The following is a 20,589-nucleotide window of genomic DNA, read 5'->3' as shown; positions in this document are numbered from 1 at the left end:
GTTTAAAAGCAATGACTGAGAAACCAAGATATCTATTTCTATCAAGTCTTGCTCATTATTTTATAACACTAACTAGAAAAAATAATTCAGATTGTGCCAAAATAAACTTGAATTCATTCAAGCAAAGTGACTCATCACGTTGCAATGAATGACGACATTAATAATATTAATAATTGTGTATTTATATTTGGAACGTACACCTAAATAAACAAACATGTAATTTAAAAAGAGACTCTTTAATGAAGAAAATATATCAAGATCATAAAACCTCCGCATAATGAAGTCAATTGTACCAACGCCACTCAGGGTGTGAGAGGAATTTCTTTAATTTGGCAATAATCGCATTCTAATATTAACATTCTAATATTACAACTATAAATACAAGTACATTATTTACGGTGCTGTAAAAGAGCTATCAACAAAATGTAAATCAATGTGCAAAAGAATCTTTATTACAATAAATACATACAAAAGTAATGTACTCAAACCATCAAAATAACAAGAAAGAAGGAACAGCTAGAAAAGAGTAGAAAGGGATGTGATTCTTGAGCTACAGGAAGAAAGAGGTGACATAGGTAGTAAGGAGCACTAAACTACAACATCCCAGAGTTCTGAGGCAGATCGTGGACACAATACAAAATGAATGATGAATTAACCACTCTGATCACAGAACCCAGATAACATTATTAATAACAATGTTAAACATAATTTTAAAACGTTTGGTCACATGCGTCATCAAAAGTTAGTGCAACATAGTTTTGAAAAAAGACTTCAGTTTTGTGAAGTCCAGAAAAATGCAACGTTTTGAGAGTGAGTTATTGTACAACAGCAGCATTGTACATTTTCAGTGCATTTAACTCTTGATAGCAAACCTTTTTCATTGACACATGAAACGTAAACATAACCAAAAGAAATGCAAGTAAGTTTCTAGATTTGATACATTGATTGAGAATGAACTCCGTGCTCATCCCATTTCATATATCAAAGTGTTTAATTATTTTTGAATGCTTTGTAGGATTAATTGATTAATCATGCTTCAGTGTTGCCTGAAAAAGTACTGTGCACAAGATCAAAGATAACAAATTCATGTCTGGTACCTTCATTTAGGAGAGGCCCCGAGATGGGGTTTTCAAACATTAAGTACATAGGCCTACTGCTTCTTTATGGTTTAAATATGTTTTAAATAGATGTTGCTTTTTCAACTATGCAGTGGTACACCGTGGTCTGAAAACAAAAGGACTGTTGCTTCTTACAGGGTAACACTAGAAGTGTAAAGCCTCCAATAAGGCAAAATAGATCACCAAAACATAGAATGGTAGAACTGATGATAGGATATAAGCTGCTTCCAGATTGCCCAGGTTCTGCCCTACCCACCCATGCAAGCACTCTCTGCTCTTTGACACAGACCTTTCTTTGCCTTCATCATTAACTTTTCTTACTAAGCACCATGCTTCTCTACCTTCTGTCTCAGGCCTTCATTACATCCTTAAGCAATGTAGTGTCTGTTACACCATACCTAGTGGAAGGCACATGATTCCATTAACTGCTTGTTCCATAAAACAATATTTTTAAGTTACCTCTTAGCACACCACTAAATGTCATACTAGGGTACAAGTGTAATCTTTCACCTATTAAAAAGTTGTCGCTTGTACTGCAGATATTACCTGTAGGGTGTTTAATTCAGCTATATGCGCCATTATTTTTATTCAATGTGCAGATATTTGAACAAATTAGCCTTGGGCTAGCATGGGACCTTTATCAGAAAAAATAATGTTTTAAATGAAACACTGAGAGGCTGAGGAGGAACACAGGAATGTAGTGGAGGGCTGTTCCACTATCTTCAATAGAGATCCCAAGATACCAGTGTTCAAAGGTCTAGTCCACTGCAGAGCTCGCTTAAATACAGTCTTCCTGGGTTAAAGCCACAAAGGGCAAATTTAAGGAGAGAGGAGACTTAACAAAAGATACAACATTCAACATAAGGCTAATCAAGCAATGGCAACATTCCCTCTATTAAGTACAGAATGTTCTAATAAATACAGAGCTAGCCAGAGTTGTAATGCTGGGACAGAGGGCATGCACCAGAACCTATAATGCCTCTGCTACTCAATTTTCTTATACTAGAATTCCAACATTTCAAAGTTCTAATAAAATTAATTATTCATTGGCCAAGAAAAAATCTATTCTGTGTCTGCCAGTATTGATGTATGGGGCTACCGAAACACTGATAAACTACAATTAGAAGAACATTGTTTCTGTGAGTGTTTTTTAGGCCTTCCTCCATGCTGCTGTCACTATTTTCTTTATGAAAAAATAGGCCTCTCTTATGTGGAAGATCTTATCAAATTGACGCCAATGCTTTTATGGGTATCTACATGGGGAAACACTCATGCCTCTCTCAATTGAGAGAAAACAGCAAATTGTCTTGGGTGTGAACTAGTTCACAGTGGGGCATATTATCAAGAAAGGGCGTTACATTATCGCCGCTTTTATCGGCAGGAAACTGCCGATAAAGCGGCGATAATGGGCTTGATAATATGCTCTATGAATTCCAATCGAAGCCCATAATAGATGTCTTCACATTTAACATGGGCTTCGATTGGAATTCATAGAGCATATTATCAAGCCCATTATCGCCGCTTTATCGGCAGTTTCCTGGCGATAATGTAACGCCCTTTCTTGATAATATGCCCCAAGATTCTGTGGCTAAGTCACATTAAGGAGATGGCCTAAGCCCTTGACAGATTTGATTTGATTACCACCCGCCATCTAATTGCAAAAGGGTAAATTCATAGGGTGAATAAATGTATTTAACACTAACCTCCATAAACAGAGAAGCCAAAGGGAGGATTAAAGCAAGGATCCTGAACTATGCAATTATACAAGCCACAATCAGCATAGACCTCTATCTGACTCTTTTTCGGTTGGAACAATAAGATTAATCAAATAAATATTATTACATCCTTGCGATGAATCTTCTACACAAACACTTATGCACTTTGCCCTTTTGTGTACATTTTGTAAACCTAAAACACAACATTATTTATTATTCATTCTTGCAAACTGTGGATTATTCTGTAGGACTTTTTATGACCACTGAATCTTAATGTTTTGTTTAGGTTATTTGCTATGCACTTTTATGATTATCTTTGAATAATCGAATGTAGTTCAATATAAAAGACAGTTTGGACAGAGTGTATTGTAAAGTTTCATCTCTCATCTGAACTGTTTCTAATCAGAAACAAAATTGAATTTTTTATGATTGGCTCAAACTTTTGTAAAAGCAAAATTAATTTCTACATGACCTATTTTAGTGAAAGTATGTGGTTCTCTCCAAGGAATTCTGAGAACAGTAGCCGCTTGTGCCCTTATTAAAGCACTTATTGCGTATTATTCTAATTTAAGCGATATATAATAAACAATTGGAGGTTTAGAAATTATCCACCTGAATATTCTTTATCACGTGTGAATCAAACGCTGTTTTAAAGCACATTTGGACAATTGTGAGTCAAAAATATCTTAAAGTGCACCAGCACGGATAAATAAAGGTTTCATATCCCCATATACTCTTGAATTTGTCTTCAAAATCGCTATGAAATGTGCATCAGAACTAGGGCTCCCTGTTTTATGGTTTTTATTTTTTCGACATTTCCGTCTATATTTATCCATATTTATTTTTTGCTCATTTTGTCTGTATTTATCCATTTTTATTTTGTGCTTTCTGTATAAATGATGCTTCAATGGGTATTTTTCCACATTTACGGTCTTTTTTCATTCCCCCTACCTCTCAATCTGTACTCCTACTGATCTGGCACTCATGATTGACAGTAGAAAAAGTCATCCAAAGAAGACCTACTTTCCATATTTTTCTGTTTTTAAAAATAAATACAGACAAGAAAATAAATAATTTTCTGTCTGTATTTATCTGTTAAAGTCAGTAAAAACAGAAAACTGGGAGGCCTAATCATAACCAACATAAACTGGTTCTTGCCTTCAACATGATATCACCGTACGGTAAGAATGCATTTTTAATGTTGAGATAAGAATTCATTTTGATCACAACAAAAGTCGCTGATATTCAGAAAGCAATTGCTCACTGATTTGCACAAGTGATTTACAACCCATATAAAATATTGACAAATTCAGAATTTCACTCACTTCCTGACCAGTAAAATGTATTGGTGAATCCACAAAAAGCAAACGGTACTCAAATGTAGCCTGTAGGAAACAAGTGCCTCAATTCAGTGTTTAAGTGCCTCCAAAACCGGGCTTTTGTATGTTACATACTCACCAAGTCTCCCCCAACAATTGGGGTGTATTTGCACCATAATTAATATCATGATCAACATGTAATAGACCTCACAATCAGGAAGAGTTTGCCCACACAGTCCTAATATAATGTCCATAATGCTCAGCTAAACCTCCTCACAACTCTGCAATAAAATGCTGAGATGAACATTTTAAACTTTACTCAATTATTTGGGCTTTCTCTCTGCACTAGCTCTTAACTTGCTCAGCGTAGTTCTAGAGATCGAAGGTAGCTGCACTACAAACACTGGCGTAACGAACCTTGAGGGGGCCTCCCTGCAAGGCCCTCCGGGCTCAATCAGGAGCCCTGCAGCTAGAGTGCTGTGCTGAGGGGGCCCCCGCACCGCGGGGGGCTGCGGGGTCCTGCGTTACGCCCCGGACTACAAACGGTGTGGGTTAGGTCCTGTCTAGGTAGTTCTGTAGACAGTCTCCTTTCATACTGCCTCACCTGGCACTCAGTATCGGGAAGAGGATGGGAAAGAAGTCACACACTATTGCATGCTTTCTGTCCTTATGCACAGCACTGCACAACCATGGTTTGTTTCCTTATAGCCAGTGACCTTTGCTAATGGTGACAATGGAGGAATAGGATGAGTGGTGAAGCACAGTGTATTCAGGCTAATAAACCAGTTGGCAGCCAATAAAATTTCCTCATGAATAGACCGGCCTTTATGTTAATTGGCTCAGCCTTATAGTCCTTCACACAGGGGCTGTAATGGAGGGATTGGCAGCCACATGGAATTCTCATCCATGGTGATACCTTTCACTGGTTGCAGAAATGTGCACTATGCTCCTTTAAAATATGCAAAGTTAAGTCACATGTGACAAGCGGAAAAAAGCCTCTTTGAGGTATTTTTCTTCTTAAATAAATGTATACAGTGTGAGGAACATATGGTGTGTAATGGACTTGATCAGATACTTCAATGCTTTATACCATGGAAGATTTGACAATTCTTTGTGAACAATAAATATTCTGTGAATTAAGGATTGCTGACGTCTTAATTATTTGTAAATTATACTGAGTGACAAAGCTTTTATGTTTTTTTTACTCACATGAGTGGATTGCAGGATTTGTGTTGTTTTACGTGCTTGTCCACATCGAGGGGTACTCTTGAAAGGTTAAACAAGCATTTGCAATGAAATAGGTCTCGCATTTATGATAGTTTGAGCTATTGGCATTGTAAATGACAATGCCTTTTATGTATGTGTTGTTTTTAAAACAGATAAATAAAAGGCATTGTCATTTACAATGCCAATAGCTCAAACTCTGGCAGTGGACAATGACACAAGCCAATGAAACATGGGGGCGGAGTGTGGCCTGAGCTTCGAGTCCATACCTCAATACAGCATGCCTCGCAGAGCAGCGCATGCGCTGCCAAGGCTCGACCTAGAAAGCATTTTTTTTGGTAAATGGATAAGACATAAGTAGGCAGCACTGGCTCATTTAAATGGTTCAGTTCAGCTCCCCTGCTTGTTATTAACTATTTGGATTTTTAACTATTTCTTAAATATGAAATGTTCTTAGTTGTTCTATTCTGTTTTTATGATTGCCTGGCTTATGTGTGGGTCCATGTTGTCTTTAAAATGTTGTTTGTTTGAGTATTTTTCAATACACAGTTTTCGAAGATGATTGCAGCATGAAAAGAGCTAGCAGCAGATACACATGGGGATCATCAGGGTTTTCCCAAAGGTAATGATTGTGAAAATGTCAGCAATTTTGTGCACATTATGGCATAGAATGAACTTTAAAAAAATATATTGGACAATGTTTCTCTTTCCTTCACTGTTTCTTCCAGTTACCTACTGCCAATATGATAACCATTTTCTACCTTCTTTTAATTTATGATGGATGGGCCTGCCAACCCGCAATAGTGAGAGATTCACTCTGCCAGGTTGAGGATCTCTGTGTTGAAACGTGCACGTTTGGCAGAGCTAAATGCAGAGTCGCTGCCATGTTTTTTTCCAGGTCAACATTTATTGGTTTTTTTTTTTACAAAATTTCATAAGCAAGATTTTGTGAAAAAAAACATTGACTACATTATGCAAGGAGATCATTTCGTCCACTTGCCAGTCTTTGTTTCTTTTTACTGCCTGTGAATATTATGTCTCACCAAGGAGGACCGACAAAGGAAAAATATTAATCAGAAACACAGAGCTAAATAGGACGGTCCTCCAAATACCTGAAATGTCGAGACCATGTGGCCGCTTTTAATTGAGTGGCAGGGACTCTGCTGGCGGCCAATCCGCGGTTTACTTACTTCAAATGGGGTATAAGTGAACTCAATTTATTGTGATGAGTGTACCTCTGACTTACAGCAGTTCAGTTCTCCCATACCACCAAATATGACCCCACAAGTCTTTCATAAGACAAATAAATTACATTTTAAGATGGGTACCGGTTATTAATTTAGGAAGACCTTGACTGCTTTGCTAAAATGAAAACTGGGATTGTTTCTTAGCGGAGAGAGGAATATTTCGCTATTGAGCCTATAGGGTATGTCCATGACATAAAAAGAGGAAAATACATGTCTGACAAAGTATATTAAGTATGGCTAGGTGTACAAGGCACATTTCTTTACAGTAAAATCATGTGGTTGCACGTGAATGCTTCATTTTTTTTTTTTTTTTTTTTTTTTTTACAAAGTAAGGATTTCACAAATGGGAATCCTGATGAGAAGCAGACATATTTTCAGAATAATTGCAAGAACATATTATGTCAGGATAAATAAAGGACTTGTCCTATAGTACAGTTTCCTAAAAATGAGAATAAGTGTATAGAACTGTCATATAAAAAATATTTTTTCTAAATTCAAACATGCCCATCACATCTAAGTGGCTGACAATTTGTTGAGTCTTCTGGTAAGGCACCGGAACTTGACTGTTCTTTAAAAACTTGCACTGCAGATTTGAATGCAAAGAAGAGGGTCTGTGCTGCACTGTACAGCCATCGAAAGCACCAGAAATGTATTTGAGGAATTTCACAGATTAGAAGTAATTTCTTTGATTTAGATATATGTATGTCTGTTTCTATTGATCCCGAATTGCCACTGCTTTTCCCATTTTCATTTTTTTGCAGCAGCACGAGGAATCAAAAACTGCTCGGAGTTTGTTGTCCTATAAAAGGAAAAAAATGTATTAATCTGTGGCAAATCGGGCACTGAACATATTGAATAAGGAACATTTTCATCGCCCCGTTTTTTATTTTTACTTAAATGTGATGCACAAACGCCTGTAACACATTACCTAAATGAACTCACACTCAAATCCTACTCATGTGCTGTGTAGAACACAGAGCATAATCTTGACATGGGGCTGCTTAATCAATATGGGAAAACTAAATATTGTATATTAAGGTAACATTTATAGTCTAAATATTAATGTCTGGAACACGAGAAGATGCTCCCTGCTCTGGCTTGATTCTGCCACTGAGTTTCACAGTTGTCTATGATCCAGTGAAGAATGTTTCACCAGCACACAACCTGCAAGGACCATTAGGTTTTCCCCAGTACAATACAAGCCTCTGGTCTGGTTACAGCATGAGTTTATCAGGTGGATTCCACATTGATGTAGATAGGAAAGGATCCCCAGCAAAGGCAATCATATTAATCGATTTTATGATTGAGCATATTTTTTTATAGTTATGCCAGTCAACAATGACATTAGCTGCTGGTGAATGAGCAGGCAGGGTATAATAGCCACAGAAAGCCAATGGGCTACTGCTATTCTATCAATTTCCTTTCAATCTTAGCAGAAATATTAATTTGTGCTGTACTTGGTGGAAGGGAAGAACCTTTTGAATTACTCCTTTGAAGACATTTCTACTCTCTCCTTGGTGTGATTACAGGTATATACTTTGGCTGACAGACTGGCCACTTTGTAATATTTCTGCAGGTTTTTAACTTCCATCACAATCTGTGCCTCAGATGCATGCTGACAGCAGTTCTCTCTCACTAGCGTTTTCAGATTTTTTAACTCTGGAGTGTTGCATTTGCTTGAGGTACAGTGGGGTTTGACTCTATGCATATGTACTGTGGTAACCTGGTTCATGAATTTGGTGAATTGTACTGCATCACAATCTGATTCAGGCCTCTAGAAATAGAATAGAAAGCTCCTGCATCCATGGCTATCGCTAATCCAACCTCCTGCTATTGTGGTTTCTTATGAAGTGGGACCCAAATTGGCAGCTCACTGGTGAGTTATGAGTTATTCGTCCAATCTAACGTTTTTGTAATAACAGTTGTGTGTTTAACTTTGTGCACCAACACCCCGAAAAGCCCGTCACCTTATATGTTTGCAGGGATTAGGATGAGATGGTTACAACTCAGCCCTAAATTGTTGGCCATAGAATAGTGGCTTTATTGCCCTTCACATCATTGAACCAAATAATAAAATAACATAAACAGTACATCATTGCAAATAAGAATAAAATCTCCTTCAAGAAGGCATTTGAAGCCTTGATACATTAGTGGCGGGCAAAAATCCAGCAAGTTCGACTCAAAAGAAATAGGACTATTTGGAGTATGATATATTAACTTATTTAGTGATCACTCCTGAGAGTAAGGACCAGAAAGATGCCTTTATGTGCTTGAAAATGGGAAACAAATATGTATAGGGCACATGACTTTACATTTTACATGATGCATTTGAATTTAACAGTGTTCACTGGCCTTAAAAGCTTAACTGCCTTGCACTGCAAGGACTTCGAAGGGTATGTGATAGGCTTGCTACCCAGAGTTCTCTGAAGCGCTAATGCAAGTCTCAGATAAGGGCCGGAGTTTGAGGACACTGGCCTAACAGGGCACATGCATCTTGAGCTTCAGCCTCCACCTAAGAAGCATGAAATCCTAAACTAGGAGTTGAGGTGTGGATAACCACAAATCTGATCTATCACTGATGAAGCAACACCTGGATGGGGTGGGGCTAGAGGAGGCTTTGAGCTCTGAAGAGGAGGCTGATCAACTGCAAGTACTGAAATGGAAGTCAATGTAGGAGAGTAGGGTCTGCTTTCCTATGGTAACCCCACTTTTTGCTTTTTGCTTTACTGGTTTTCGACTTAATGTGGCTGTGGGCCTGCTAATCAGACCCACAGCCCAGCTGTTCTCTCTCTAAATTCATACCATGTACTTTAGGTACATAACCAATTGGGAAATGGGTCACCTTTGTGAGTCCCTGTATAGTGTACCATAGGTACCCAGGGCATAGGTGCACCCAAGGCCTACCAGTGGCTGCAGCATATCTTATGCCACCCCTGGCTGGCCATCCAAAGTGACACAACTGTCTGATCACTCAGCTGGGGCACGGTCGTGTAATCACCCCTTGCTTAGGTATAGTATTCCTATACCTACCCTTATATATAGACACATATATGCATATAAGTCACTCCTATCGCAGGCCTTAACAATCCTGAAGGCAGAGTGCTTGGTTTTATGTGAGATGAGGCTCTAGCATGAGCTGAGCCTGTCTGAAGCTTTCGGAACCATGTCCTTATAGCTGTTCTATGATATAGCCATACCATATACTCTTAAATGCATTATAATCCTCGCGGTTAAATGCTAACTCTGGTTTGGCTTTATCAAAACATGTCGTGTAAGGTGTCATACGCGTTGGAATACTACCCCCTCACCAGTTCTGGCAACGGGGGTAGCATTCTACCCTTCTAGAGGGAGAAGACATGTTGTTCCTCTTAATACCGGTTAAAGTTAACCCGAGCCTCAGCATCACCAAATGGATGCTGCTGCCACAGACACAAGTCTGACCTCCTGCTGCTGGGAGTCCTTCCAGCGAGGGAGGCTTGGACAATAGGTTTCCTGTCTTGGGAGGTGCTAGCACCACCCCAGACAGGTCATAGTGTATTGGGGCAGGGAGGGCAGAATGAAATGAGACACTGCTTGGGCACACAAGGTGTCCCATGCATAGCCCGGTTCAAACCAGTTGCTGGTGCACTCCAGCCCCAGCTCTGGTGCAAAACTGGACAAAGGGAAAGGGGTGTAACCACCCCCTTCCCTGATCCCATCCATAGGAGGGACCTATCAGGTAATCCAGCCCTCAGATTAGTATATAGGTAGGAGCTGAGTCAAGAGACTTTAGATTTATCCTGAACTGAAACTTGAAATGAAACTCTGGACCTTCGACATTCTACTGCAACTATAAGACTGAAGAATCTCCCTTGTGGTCAAGGAGTGACCACCCTGTGCAAACAGGCACCATTCAGCGATCTGCGGTTTACTTTGCCGACGCTCCTGCCGGAGCCCGAGCACAGAGTCCAACAAGAGCCAGACTTCCAGACTTCTTTGACCCCGATCCACAGCCACAGCAAAGCTGAGACCCGTGGAGGCGACGAGAGACGTGGGACCGGCCATCTTGAATAACCTGCTCTTTGCTACTTGTGCAGCTTCTGAGGCACCTTCGAAGTTGTGCATTAGGGATTGAGAAGCCCCATCCTAGAGCACCTTTTGCAACGAAGCACAGCCCTCCACACTCACCGAGTGCCGCGTGGGGCCTGCTAGTGTTTTTGTGCTCGACGCGTCTGTCCGGTTACTTGCCCATTGGCTAGTGGCCTCTGTGACGACGAACCTTTGAATGTGAACCACCTGCCTGGTTGCGCTAGATGGGCCCCTGCTTCCCTAAAAAGGAGAAGCCCACCAGACCTTGCTGGTCTGCACAGAAGCCCATCTTCGATTCCCGCGTGGGTTGCATTTGCCAAGGCCTGTTGACTCCAATCCAGAGCCGACGCTGCCAACAGCGAGATCCTTTGTGGGACAGTCCGTATCCAGCTCCTGGTCATCGTCTCCTGGTCCACGTGGCTGCAGAGACAAGCTTCACGACATCACCTGAATGCTTCGCGACATCGCCTGGTCCTTCCTGGTTCCTTCCTGGTCACTGGCTAGTGACCCAGACTCTGTCCCCTCTGCTTTCAGGTACTCTTCATCCTCGATCCGCCCTTGGATTCAACCGGACACTTCTCTCATGGTCGCCTGCAGCATCTTTTTACAGGTCTCCTTAGGAATCAGCGATGAAACCCGACACAACTTGACACCTATGCACCCGGCTCCTGTGGGTGAGGTAACCCGGGCACTCGGGTGCTCCTGTGGGTATTGACTATCCTAGTGTCCTAGTTTTCAGTGACTTTCTCCTAGTACATCCGGAAGTGTCCTAAAAGAACTAGTTTCTAACTCTTACGTTCCCATTGTTTCCCTATGGTAACTCGCATGTGTGAATAGACACTGCACACGCATCCCGTGGGCCTCCTGCTTCTTAACTCTTGTTAGTTCAGTGTAGTCCCAGCGATTACCTAGGCCCCAGGCCTATCCTGTGTTCATGACGTGGTACTTATACCAATATTTTAGTATATGGTTTTACGTGCCCCTAGGGCTCTACTGTATATTGTGCAACTTATTGTATGATAATTAAGTAACTTGTTGTGTGCTTCGTCCTCTGACCTCACAAAGAGTTCAGAGGGGTTGTGTTAGTAATAAATACATATATATTTTATATATAACCTATGTGGTGTCCTTCCATTTGGTATTCAAGGGGTTACATATGGTAAAACAGCTTGCTTCACATGCTCTCTGAAGTTTTAACCTAAGACTGCTTTGTCCATACTACCTCTAGGATAGCTGGTCTATAAGGTTGACTTTACAACCATCACCATAGGGGTTGTTTGGACTGGTGCAAGGTGCTCACTAGAATAGTGAACATCATATACCAGGCCAACTTCTCACAGTCAAGTGCAACAATGTCCTCAGAACAACTAATATTTCTGCAGGTAATGTACAAAGATATAGCGTAAAAGTACCTGGCATACAACACAGAGTTTAATTTACAAACTGATACATAGCCTGAATTGCAGGGATTATTAAGGATTGGGAGTACAGTGTTTTAAAATCCAGGCTCTGTTTAGCACGACTAACAAATGTGCATGTTAAAAGTTTAAAAGAGTAAGTATTTTCATGCACAGATCTAATGCGAAAAAGTTTTTGGTGTCCTAAAACACAAAAAAACTTGGGTTGAGCTATACAAAGTTACGTTGGCCAGATGTTACAAATGGCATGCCTTTTGACATAAGGCTTTTAATATAACCGTAGAGCCAGACCTAGCGGGCTCTACCGGCCATTAAAAGCCCGCTCCAGCATTAAAGGGAGCGGGCCTGTAATGGCCAGCAGAGTCCACTAGGAGGGCTGTAAGGCTATTAGAACATTCCACCCCTAGACGGCAGAATGTTCTAATTACTAAAAAAAAGGTCTCTCGGAGCCCGAGAGGGTTAAATCCTCTCGGTAAAGGCTTTCTGCAAGCCACTGTAAGTTGTTTTACTTTTTTCACAAATCCACTGTTCATTAGGTACAATGTTTAGAAAATTACATCTCTGACTGACCCCCTAATGCTTAAATTGACACAGTGAAGGCACTAGTAGTAACCAGTGTTGTCTTTATAGGAGATATACTGTACGATCTTTACTGTCAATTATTTTGGGGGTCTAAGGTATTGCTCCCTGTAAAACAAATTTTTCCCCCGACTATGATGATTAAAACAATTTTTGACTTTTGAACTAACATTATTTTTGGAAAGAGAACTATTTGGCGTTGTCAATTGTATGGATATGAAGCTCCCATGCTTGTGTCTCACCTGAGTGGATGCCTGCAGTGCATTAATCTGGAGCAGAGATGGATTAATTAGGTATTTTTTCTGGTTAAGTTTATGGAGTCTTTGAGATCAAGATTTATTTTCCACTCCTTTCTATGTACACTTAGACTTTATACAAAATCTGATGTTGTTATTCTCCTACCTGAATGACCATCTCTACCACTTAGATACACCCAAAAATGTATAGCCCAAGAACAGTGGTTTGCAGCTGAATAATTCAAGTTTTAGACAATGAAGGCTGGAATGGTGGGAATTTGTATGGCTCAGATTGATGAACATTTTACAACTGACATTTAAGTAGACACTATTACTATATATTTCTCCTACAGGTGAATCAATCTATTTGTTTGGAAACACTCCTAAGAAGTGGAAGGTCCAAATAGGGTCCCTGATGACTCTAATCTAGATGTAACCTGTGACAGAGACCACGGAAGAAACAAACGCACGAAGTTGGGAAAGAAAGCTCTTGAGTTTTAATGGGCTAGAGCACTGCTCAAACTCCATTGGGTAGAGCATTAAACTCACTGATTAAGATCTGCAGGATGTCAAAGCTCTGGATCCTTGAGGACCATCAGATTAGACCAAAGCGAGGTAGATCGTGTGAAGTGCTGGTGCCTAAACAAAGCACCTTTAGATCCACAATGGGCAAAATACACTCACAACAGACAATGGCAGCACCATTGCCTGGAGATACTCTAAACCCTGTTTGAAGTCAAGTAGTTAAGTGGTCACAGATCATGATGTGAATTACAGAAAATACTTACATTTCTAAGCCATTGTTCCTGGTAAAAAAGAAAAAGGGAAAACATTATTACATTGTGCATTTGCATACACTTTACAATTAGTTGTAATAATACCAGCTCTATTAGTTCTGATCCCATAAAAAGACCACTGAATATAATTGATATATATGTTTTTTACTGCAGTGAGCAATAGTAACAGGCAAACCAATGAAAAGTGTGAAGCTGTGAGTGAGGGAGTGGAGGGATTCTAAGTGCAACATAGGCAAGATGGTTCTTGGTGCTATGATGTTAGAATTTTAGGGAAAAAGTAGCCAACTGTAAAATTTATGAAAAGAATAGATCTGATTTCAAAGCATTACAAAATATTTATTGACTTGTCAATTAACAAAGGTCTAAGGGCAGCCAATTACAGAGCTGGGGCCAAATCCAGAGGAATCCCCAGCCCTAAGGTGGCAACATCTCAAGCAGTAAACTGAAACCAAAAAGAGATAGCCAGAACGAAGTGCAATCAGACTAGTTAAGAACAAAAGACGAGTCTGACTGCCATATTCTGAGCTATATGTAGCTGCTGATTGGACTGAATGGAAACCCAGAGTAGCAAACATTAGCACAATCTAGCTTTGTAAGGAGTCCTACTCTGACAAGGAATATGTTTTTCAGTCGATCCTCTTCTGAAAAGTTGACAAGACCATCACATTGGCTTGTTCCCTGTCAAAACCCCTTTCAGAGTGTCACATGGGACGCAGGGGTTCCTGTCCCTAACCAAGAGGGTTGAGGCCTTTTACTCCTGATGTCCAGGGTCCCGACCAACTATGGATTCTGAGTAGCTGGGCCAAGTACTCCTTCTGCACTTGGCTCTCAGGTTAGCGTGGTCTGAGCAGTCCAAGGCTCCCTCGGGGGGAGGTGGATAGGGAAGTAGACGCAGGCTCACATCTCAAAATGCATGCGGCAGCAATAAATCACTATCCTGCCAAATACTCACTTTTATAGAAAAATAGAAGTATTTTATTTTTTACCACTATCAACACAAAAGAAAACAAATATATGCACACACAACTACACAGCCCCCTGAGGTCGTGGCTCTAGTGATTCTACAGGTGATCCCACCAGGTCCTACTCCCTTCTCACTCTTAGCAATAGAGGTTATTCCTCATTTACTATAAGCAACATCCAGGGTAAGCATCACTAGTAGTCCGAGTCTCAAGAGTCCACTTTGGTTCTGATCTAAAGTCCACAGTCCCAGTGCTCCAGCGCCGCAGCACTAACTAGCAGCCAGTTTGCTCGGAGCCAGTTGGCCCAAGATCATGAATTTTATGTGGGTCCTTCATCTAGGTGATGGTGCGCAGATGCTCCCTGGGTGGTCTCACTCCTCCGGTGGGGGATTGCAGGGGATTGCAGATCAGGCTGCAATTCTTGATGCTCCCAGTAAGCCCCTCTGGCTTTACTGTATCTACAGAGTACACGTGCACCAGCCTGATCGGCACAGTGAAGTCCTTAGTCCTCCTGACATACAGGTCGGCAGGCCACTACCGCACAAGGCTACAGCTCTTACTGTACAGCAGTCTTCTCACCGCATCCCCTCCTGGCATACAGGGTCGCAGGCTCTGCACTACACAGGGCTCTGGCCCGATCGGTCCAGCCCTGCACATGGCTTAGTACACTGCGGGCCTCCTCTAACATACCACAGTCACCAACTTTGTCCATGCACAACTACCCAATCGATGCAACAGCTGATTCACTGTGCACCTCTGGTATATGGGGGTCGCAGGCTTTATCCTGCGCATGGCCAACGACCCCATTGGTGCAACCATCTCCACACACCTTGAAAAGGGAGTCCACGCCACAGGGCTCCCCAGTGGACCTTGCTCCGTCTTCCTCACAGGGCACACCGGTCTTGGCAAGCAGGCTGGTGCTCCAGGCTACCGGGAAAGTGGTTTAGGATTATAATAATCCACATTTGTAAAGCGCACAATCACTCGTAAGGGTCTCTAGGCGCTGGGGGCCGTCGGGAAGATTAAGCAAGCTATTGCCCAGAGTCACATGGTGCTGGGCTAATCTGCCGCCGGTGCCAGGGATCGAACCGTGATCCCCAGATTCCAGAGTCAGTCGCCCTAGCCGCGCCGCCTCACCTCTTCCCCACTGGACCTTGCTCCCTCTTCCTCACAGGGCACACCGGTCTTGGCAAGCAGCGCCCGTGCTGGTGCTCCAGGCTACCGGGAAAGTGGTTTAGGATTCCGTGGATTTTGTCCTCTCCTCCAGCAGGGAGACTAGCAGGCCTTGGCCCCAAGTTCTGGTCATAGGAAGAACTCGTGCAGAGCTTCTCCTTCTCACACTGTCATCTGCCAAGCAGCCGGACAGGCTATGTTTGGGGTCTCAAGCTTCCCTTCTTGTTGTCTTTTTCCAGACACCAAAGGTAATTTAGGGCTTGAGTCACTGAAGTTTATGTTGGGGGTCTGCTTCTTTTGAAGTGCCCACTCCTCCTCCTCTTGAAATCAGTCTGTCACAGCAGGAGTGACTCCAAAGCTGATAGCCCCACAACACAGGCGGTGGGAGTGACTAGAGTACACACCTGGATGTCGGTCACAGTGATAGGCGTATCAAAAGGTTAGTCGAGGGCATCAGCCCTACTCTTCCTTGTGAGCTCTCTCTCTGAATCAAAGAGCACCCTTTGAAGTGTACAGGGGAAGCCTAGCTCTCACCTCTCCAATGTGTCTCACCCAGCTCACAGGAATACAGAAATACTCAAATCTGCCAGGCTGATTCCTCTACCTCCTCATATTTCACCAGGCAGCTGGGTCTCCCAAAATGGAATCCAGAGTCCACCATGTACTATACCATTTGCAAGCACACATAAACACAGCACATGAATTTACCACACACACACACACACTGCACAGTACTGTATCCTCCATGTACTATACCACGCACAGTCACACACACCCCCAGTACGTGCATTTAACCCGAATGCACTGCACATCAATACATGCTTGTGCATGTGAGTATGGTACCTCTCACAGGCACAAGTACACCCAGCATCTGCATTTAACATGCATAAAATGCACAGTTATGTGTCCTCCATGTACTGACCACTCACAGGCACTTATACATCCAGCAAATTAATTTAACATGCATGCACTTCATAGCACTACATCCTTCCATGCACTGTTCTTCTCCCAGGCACTCATACATCTAGCACATGCATTCCACAGGCAAACACTGACCACCACTACATCCTTCCAGTATTGTACCCCTCCCAGGCGCACATACACCCAGCACATGCTTTCACCATGCAGGCACAGTGCCGTACTGCCTTATCCCTGCATTGTAGTTTTCCCAGGCACACATAAACCCAGCGTGGGAACTCCATTGATGTGCTGCACAGTACTAAACCAAACTACTGTACACCAAGGATGAGTTAAGCACACAGCAGCGGAACTTTAAATGTATGAGCTTGTAGGCCTCACTCCAGTGACACAAGTTAAAACAGAACTGATCAATACTACTGATCACTACACGGTATGCTTCCACCACCACACTCGTAGTGCGGAATTCTTGGTGAAGGTGGTAGCCTCTAACCACTATGAGACTAGTGCTGTGGGAGCACATCCCGATCCAACAAAACCACAATCTGTGAGACAGACCTATGTCATGGTGCACACATATGATCTATGGTTGCCTATAAAAACAAAATTAGCATTAGGGATCCAGACATTAATGCAGTTGGGACACTTAGGGCAGGGCTGCACGTCCAGTGCCATGTGGAGGACCTTTCCATACCATCACTCTCTCAATAACAAGTTCAACATAGAATCTAAGGGCCTTATTTATGAAAAGTGACGCATCGCTGCGTGAAAACAGCGATGCGTCACTTTTCACTGCGCTCTCCCTGCGACATGATTGATGCGTCATATTTATAATATGACGCATCATGTCGCAAGGAGTTACAGATACGTCAGTATTTCTGACGTATCTGTAAGCGCAAAAGTCACGCATTGCTGGGGTGTGTCACAAAAGTGACGCAACTCCAGCAATGCGTCCTTTCACATGGGGAAAGCCCCATGTGAAAGGGCTTGCGTCAGTCTTACGCCTGCTGTGAGGCAGGCGCAAGATTTTGACGCACCAGCGTCCTAAAAGTGACGCAGTGAAATCTCATAGATTTCACTGCGTCACTATTACGAGGCTTTTTGCGTGTGAACGCCCCCTTTGCATACATTATACCTGACGCAGGTATAATGTGGCGCAGGGGTTTAAAAAGTGACGCATCTACCTAGATGCGTCACCTTTTAAATATGGCGCAACAAGGCGCATGTTTTACGCCACCGATGCGTCACAAAAAGTGACGCATCGGCAGCGCAAAACTGACGCAAGGCCTCATAAATGAGGCCCTAAAGGTTTTACTGAGGCAATCAAGGATTGAAATAGCCCACCTCATTGGGCCCTGGGGTGTGGTGCCACAAGATGTCATGGCTAAAAAAGGTGAACTTCAGTCTTGTTGTTATCGAGTCAGCAAATTCTTATTCATCCAAGTCTGTGTGGTTGATAAATGAGACTGGAGGTTTTGGTGAAACTCTGATTGTGGGTGGTTTCCTAAGGATCTTATGGATAAAGCCAGAGAGAGTATACATAGATTGACAAAGGCTGCTTGGGCAGCCGAAACGTTTCTCTCCTGGTTTCTGGGTCGAAGGATGCCTGAATCAATAAAGAAGCCTTAAACCACCTGCAGCCCTCGTGTGCCTCACTTCCGTTGGGAGTAGGGGTTGTTCTGATATTATAATATGATGGGTGGATGATTACTGCTGAAGAATTTGACATGAAACTGGCCTCTGATTCGATCGAAAAAAGATGGAAGAGCCAAGGACTACCTACTTCCAGAGAGGATGGAGAAGAACTAGGAAAAGTTCACCCTTTGCTGTCTCACCTCTTGTAAGCAGGGAATCTGAATAGTCCAGCCTATCAAAGTCAGTGGGGAGTTCTAACAGGATGAGACTAGTGAGGGTGCGGGGAGGGCAGTATAAGGGCCAAGTTTTACGTTCTCCAAAATGAACACCAGGACACTTTCCATTTCCATCCCTAGATGAAACTCTATTTGCAATGGTTTCAAGATCTGCATGGTCTCTAAATGATTTAAGAGCCATACTGCTGAATATTTTGTGTCCACCTTGGCAACATATGGTAGCAGAAAGGGGGTGGAATTAGGGTTCAACTTGTGGATTGAGGGCTGAAAAAGGTTTAATCATGTTCTCCTTCACATTTAGAGGTACCACCCTTCAGAAAAGGCAGCAGCACTTGTGAGACACTGGATTGGGATGTTGGGGTCTCTTAGATTAAGAGATTGCTATGTAAGTGAGGCAAGAAGCTGTATTAGTGAGGGAAGAAGAAACAGGGTCAGTGTGTAATGATCCCTATGGCCGCTATGTGAAGCATTTAAACATAGTGTATAATAAGATTCCATCTTGACCATTGGTATTATTAGATATGTATAGACTCTTTTACATGCTACTTATTTGTATCTGAAAAAAGTTTTGAATAATCAATGGAGTTTTGTTTAATCAATGGAGTTCAGGTAAAAGGCAACTGGTCCTCTATCCACACTCAAGGAGAGGTCCAAGGCTTGGGTGAGCACTTCTTGATGATCTGACCTAAGTGAAAGTGTTCAGGGCCACACAATATTCAATGATATTTTAGCTGGCTCAAAACAATCATTATAAGTAACAAAGATAGAGGGAGAACCTAGGCATAAATGGTATAACCCCTCAATTTGCTCTTTTCTGTACGAACCAAAATACTTACTCATAAACATCGGAACTCTTCATTCTTCGGTAGTATTTGGCTAACTTTACAGTTAATATGACGCTAGGAAGTAGGAAAATGGTGCACCAGCCCAGGCTGAACCAAAAGGCATTCTGAAGACAAAAGAAAAACAGAGGAGCATTGTATGAAAAGTAGCAAATAATAGTATTGTTTTAGGCATATGAAGGCCACAGTTAACACATGTTACATTGGCACGCACTAAAACTGACCACTTATTTAGAAGTTTCCTCCAGTCTGCTGTTTAAAGTAAGGAGCATAGGGATAGAACTGGAATATTTGGTGATTAAGAAGGAAATCATTATTTTACTAATATGTTTGGATGGAAAACATTTTGTAGATGTCCATGGAAGAAGGCAACACAGGTTTTGACCACTTAGACAATTTGAGGCCTAAATTACAAGAAAGTTAAGAGTCATTATTGCCAGGTTGTTGTACTATTCCCAAAAAAAGGCTTTGTGCTGTCACGAAATGGGCTTACTTCCTCGCCACTAGCTCTGACACACGTCAGAGTGTTTCATCAAAACCTTTAAGGAAGGTTCAATATAGTAAAAACATTCTCTTCTGGATAATTTAATCTGAGAATATCTGCAGTGTCTCTGTTAGACAAGGGTTTTACAACAGAATACCATTTGCAAAAAAAATTGTCTGATGGAAATATTGTGTCCTAAATATGGTTCACAAGGGTGTGGCCAAGTTGGCAGCCGGATAGGATGATCGGTGCTCTGCTCCAATCCCCAAGTTACCTAAGTGGTACTCTTCACGGTGAGACTGGGGCAGAACAGAAAGGCAAAGTCATCCTGATCAACTTGCGTGGGGCCTGGGTTACCAAGTGATGCTGGAACACGCAGCTCCACTGAGCCTGCCGACACCTGAAATTAGCCTAAGCATGATGGTAGACACAGCCTAGCGTGTAGCACAACCCCGCATCTGTCTTTTCCTGGCCATCTGCCCTGTGACTCGGTACTGGAGCCTCTGTGCAAATACGTGGAATTTTTCCTAAAACCCCTAGCAGAAATAACCAAGTCTTACCTCTGTGACACCATGCAAGTAATAAATCTGGTTGATGGCATGCCCTTTGATCCTGCCA

General features: G+C 42.1%; 1 protein-coding gene across 3 annotated transcripts in view; it reads right to left on the bottom strand.

Annotated features, from left to right (window-relative positions):
- Positions 1 to 217: 217 nt before the first annotated feature.
- The window catches only part of LOC144755103 (prominin-1-A-like), a 499,448-nt gene continuing 479,076 nt past the window's right edge, over positions 218 to 20,589 (bottom strand). Inside the window, exons 23-27 of one of the 3 annotated variants that reach the window (XR_013594842.1) lie at positions 19,482 to 19,594; positions 13,713 to 13,730; positions 5,581 to 7,422; positions 4,681 to 5,477; positions 218 to 4,615 (exon numbers count right to left, since the gene is read on the bottom strand). Coding sequence is in view for 1 of the 3 variants with exons in the window: in XM_078643612.1 (XP_078499738.1) it covers positions 7,371 to 7,422; positions 13,713 to 13,730; positions 19,482 to 19,594 (183 nt within the window). In the remaining 2 variants the exon portion in view is untranslated. Of the gene's footprint in view, positions 7,423 to 13,712; positions 13,731 to 19,481; positions 19,595 to 20,589 lie in introns of all 3 variants that reach the window. The other 2 variants (XR_013594841.1, XM_078643612.1) reach the window with 2 other exon arrangements.

This window comes from Lissotriton helveticus, chromosome 5_1 (genome assembly GCF_964261635.1).
Source record: "Lissotriton helveticus chromosome 5_1, aLisHel1.1, whole genome shotgun sequence".
NCBI classification, from domain to species: Eukaryota; Metazoa; Chordata; class Amphibia; order Caudata; family Salamandridae; genus Lissotriton; species Lissotriton helveticus.
Note: the sequence above shows the minus strand (reverse complement) of the source record. Positions and strands in the feature narration are given on the sequence as shown.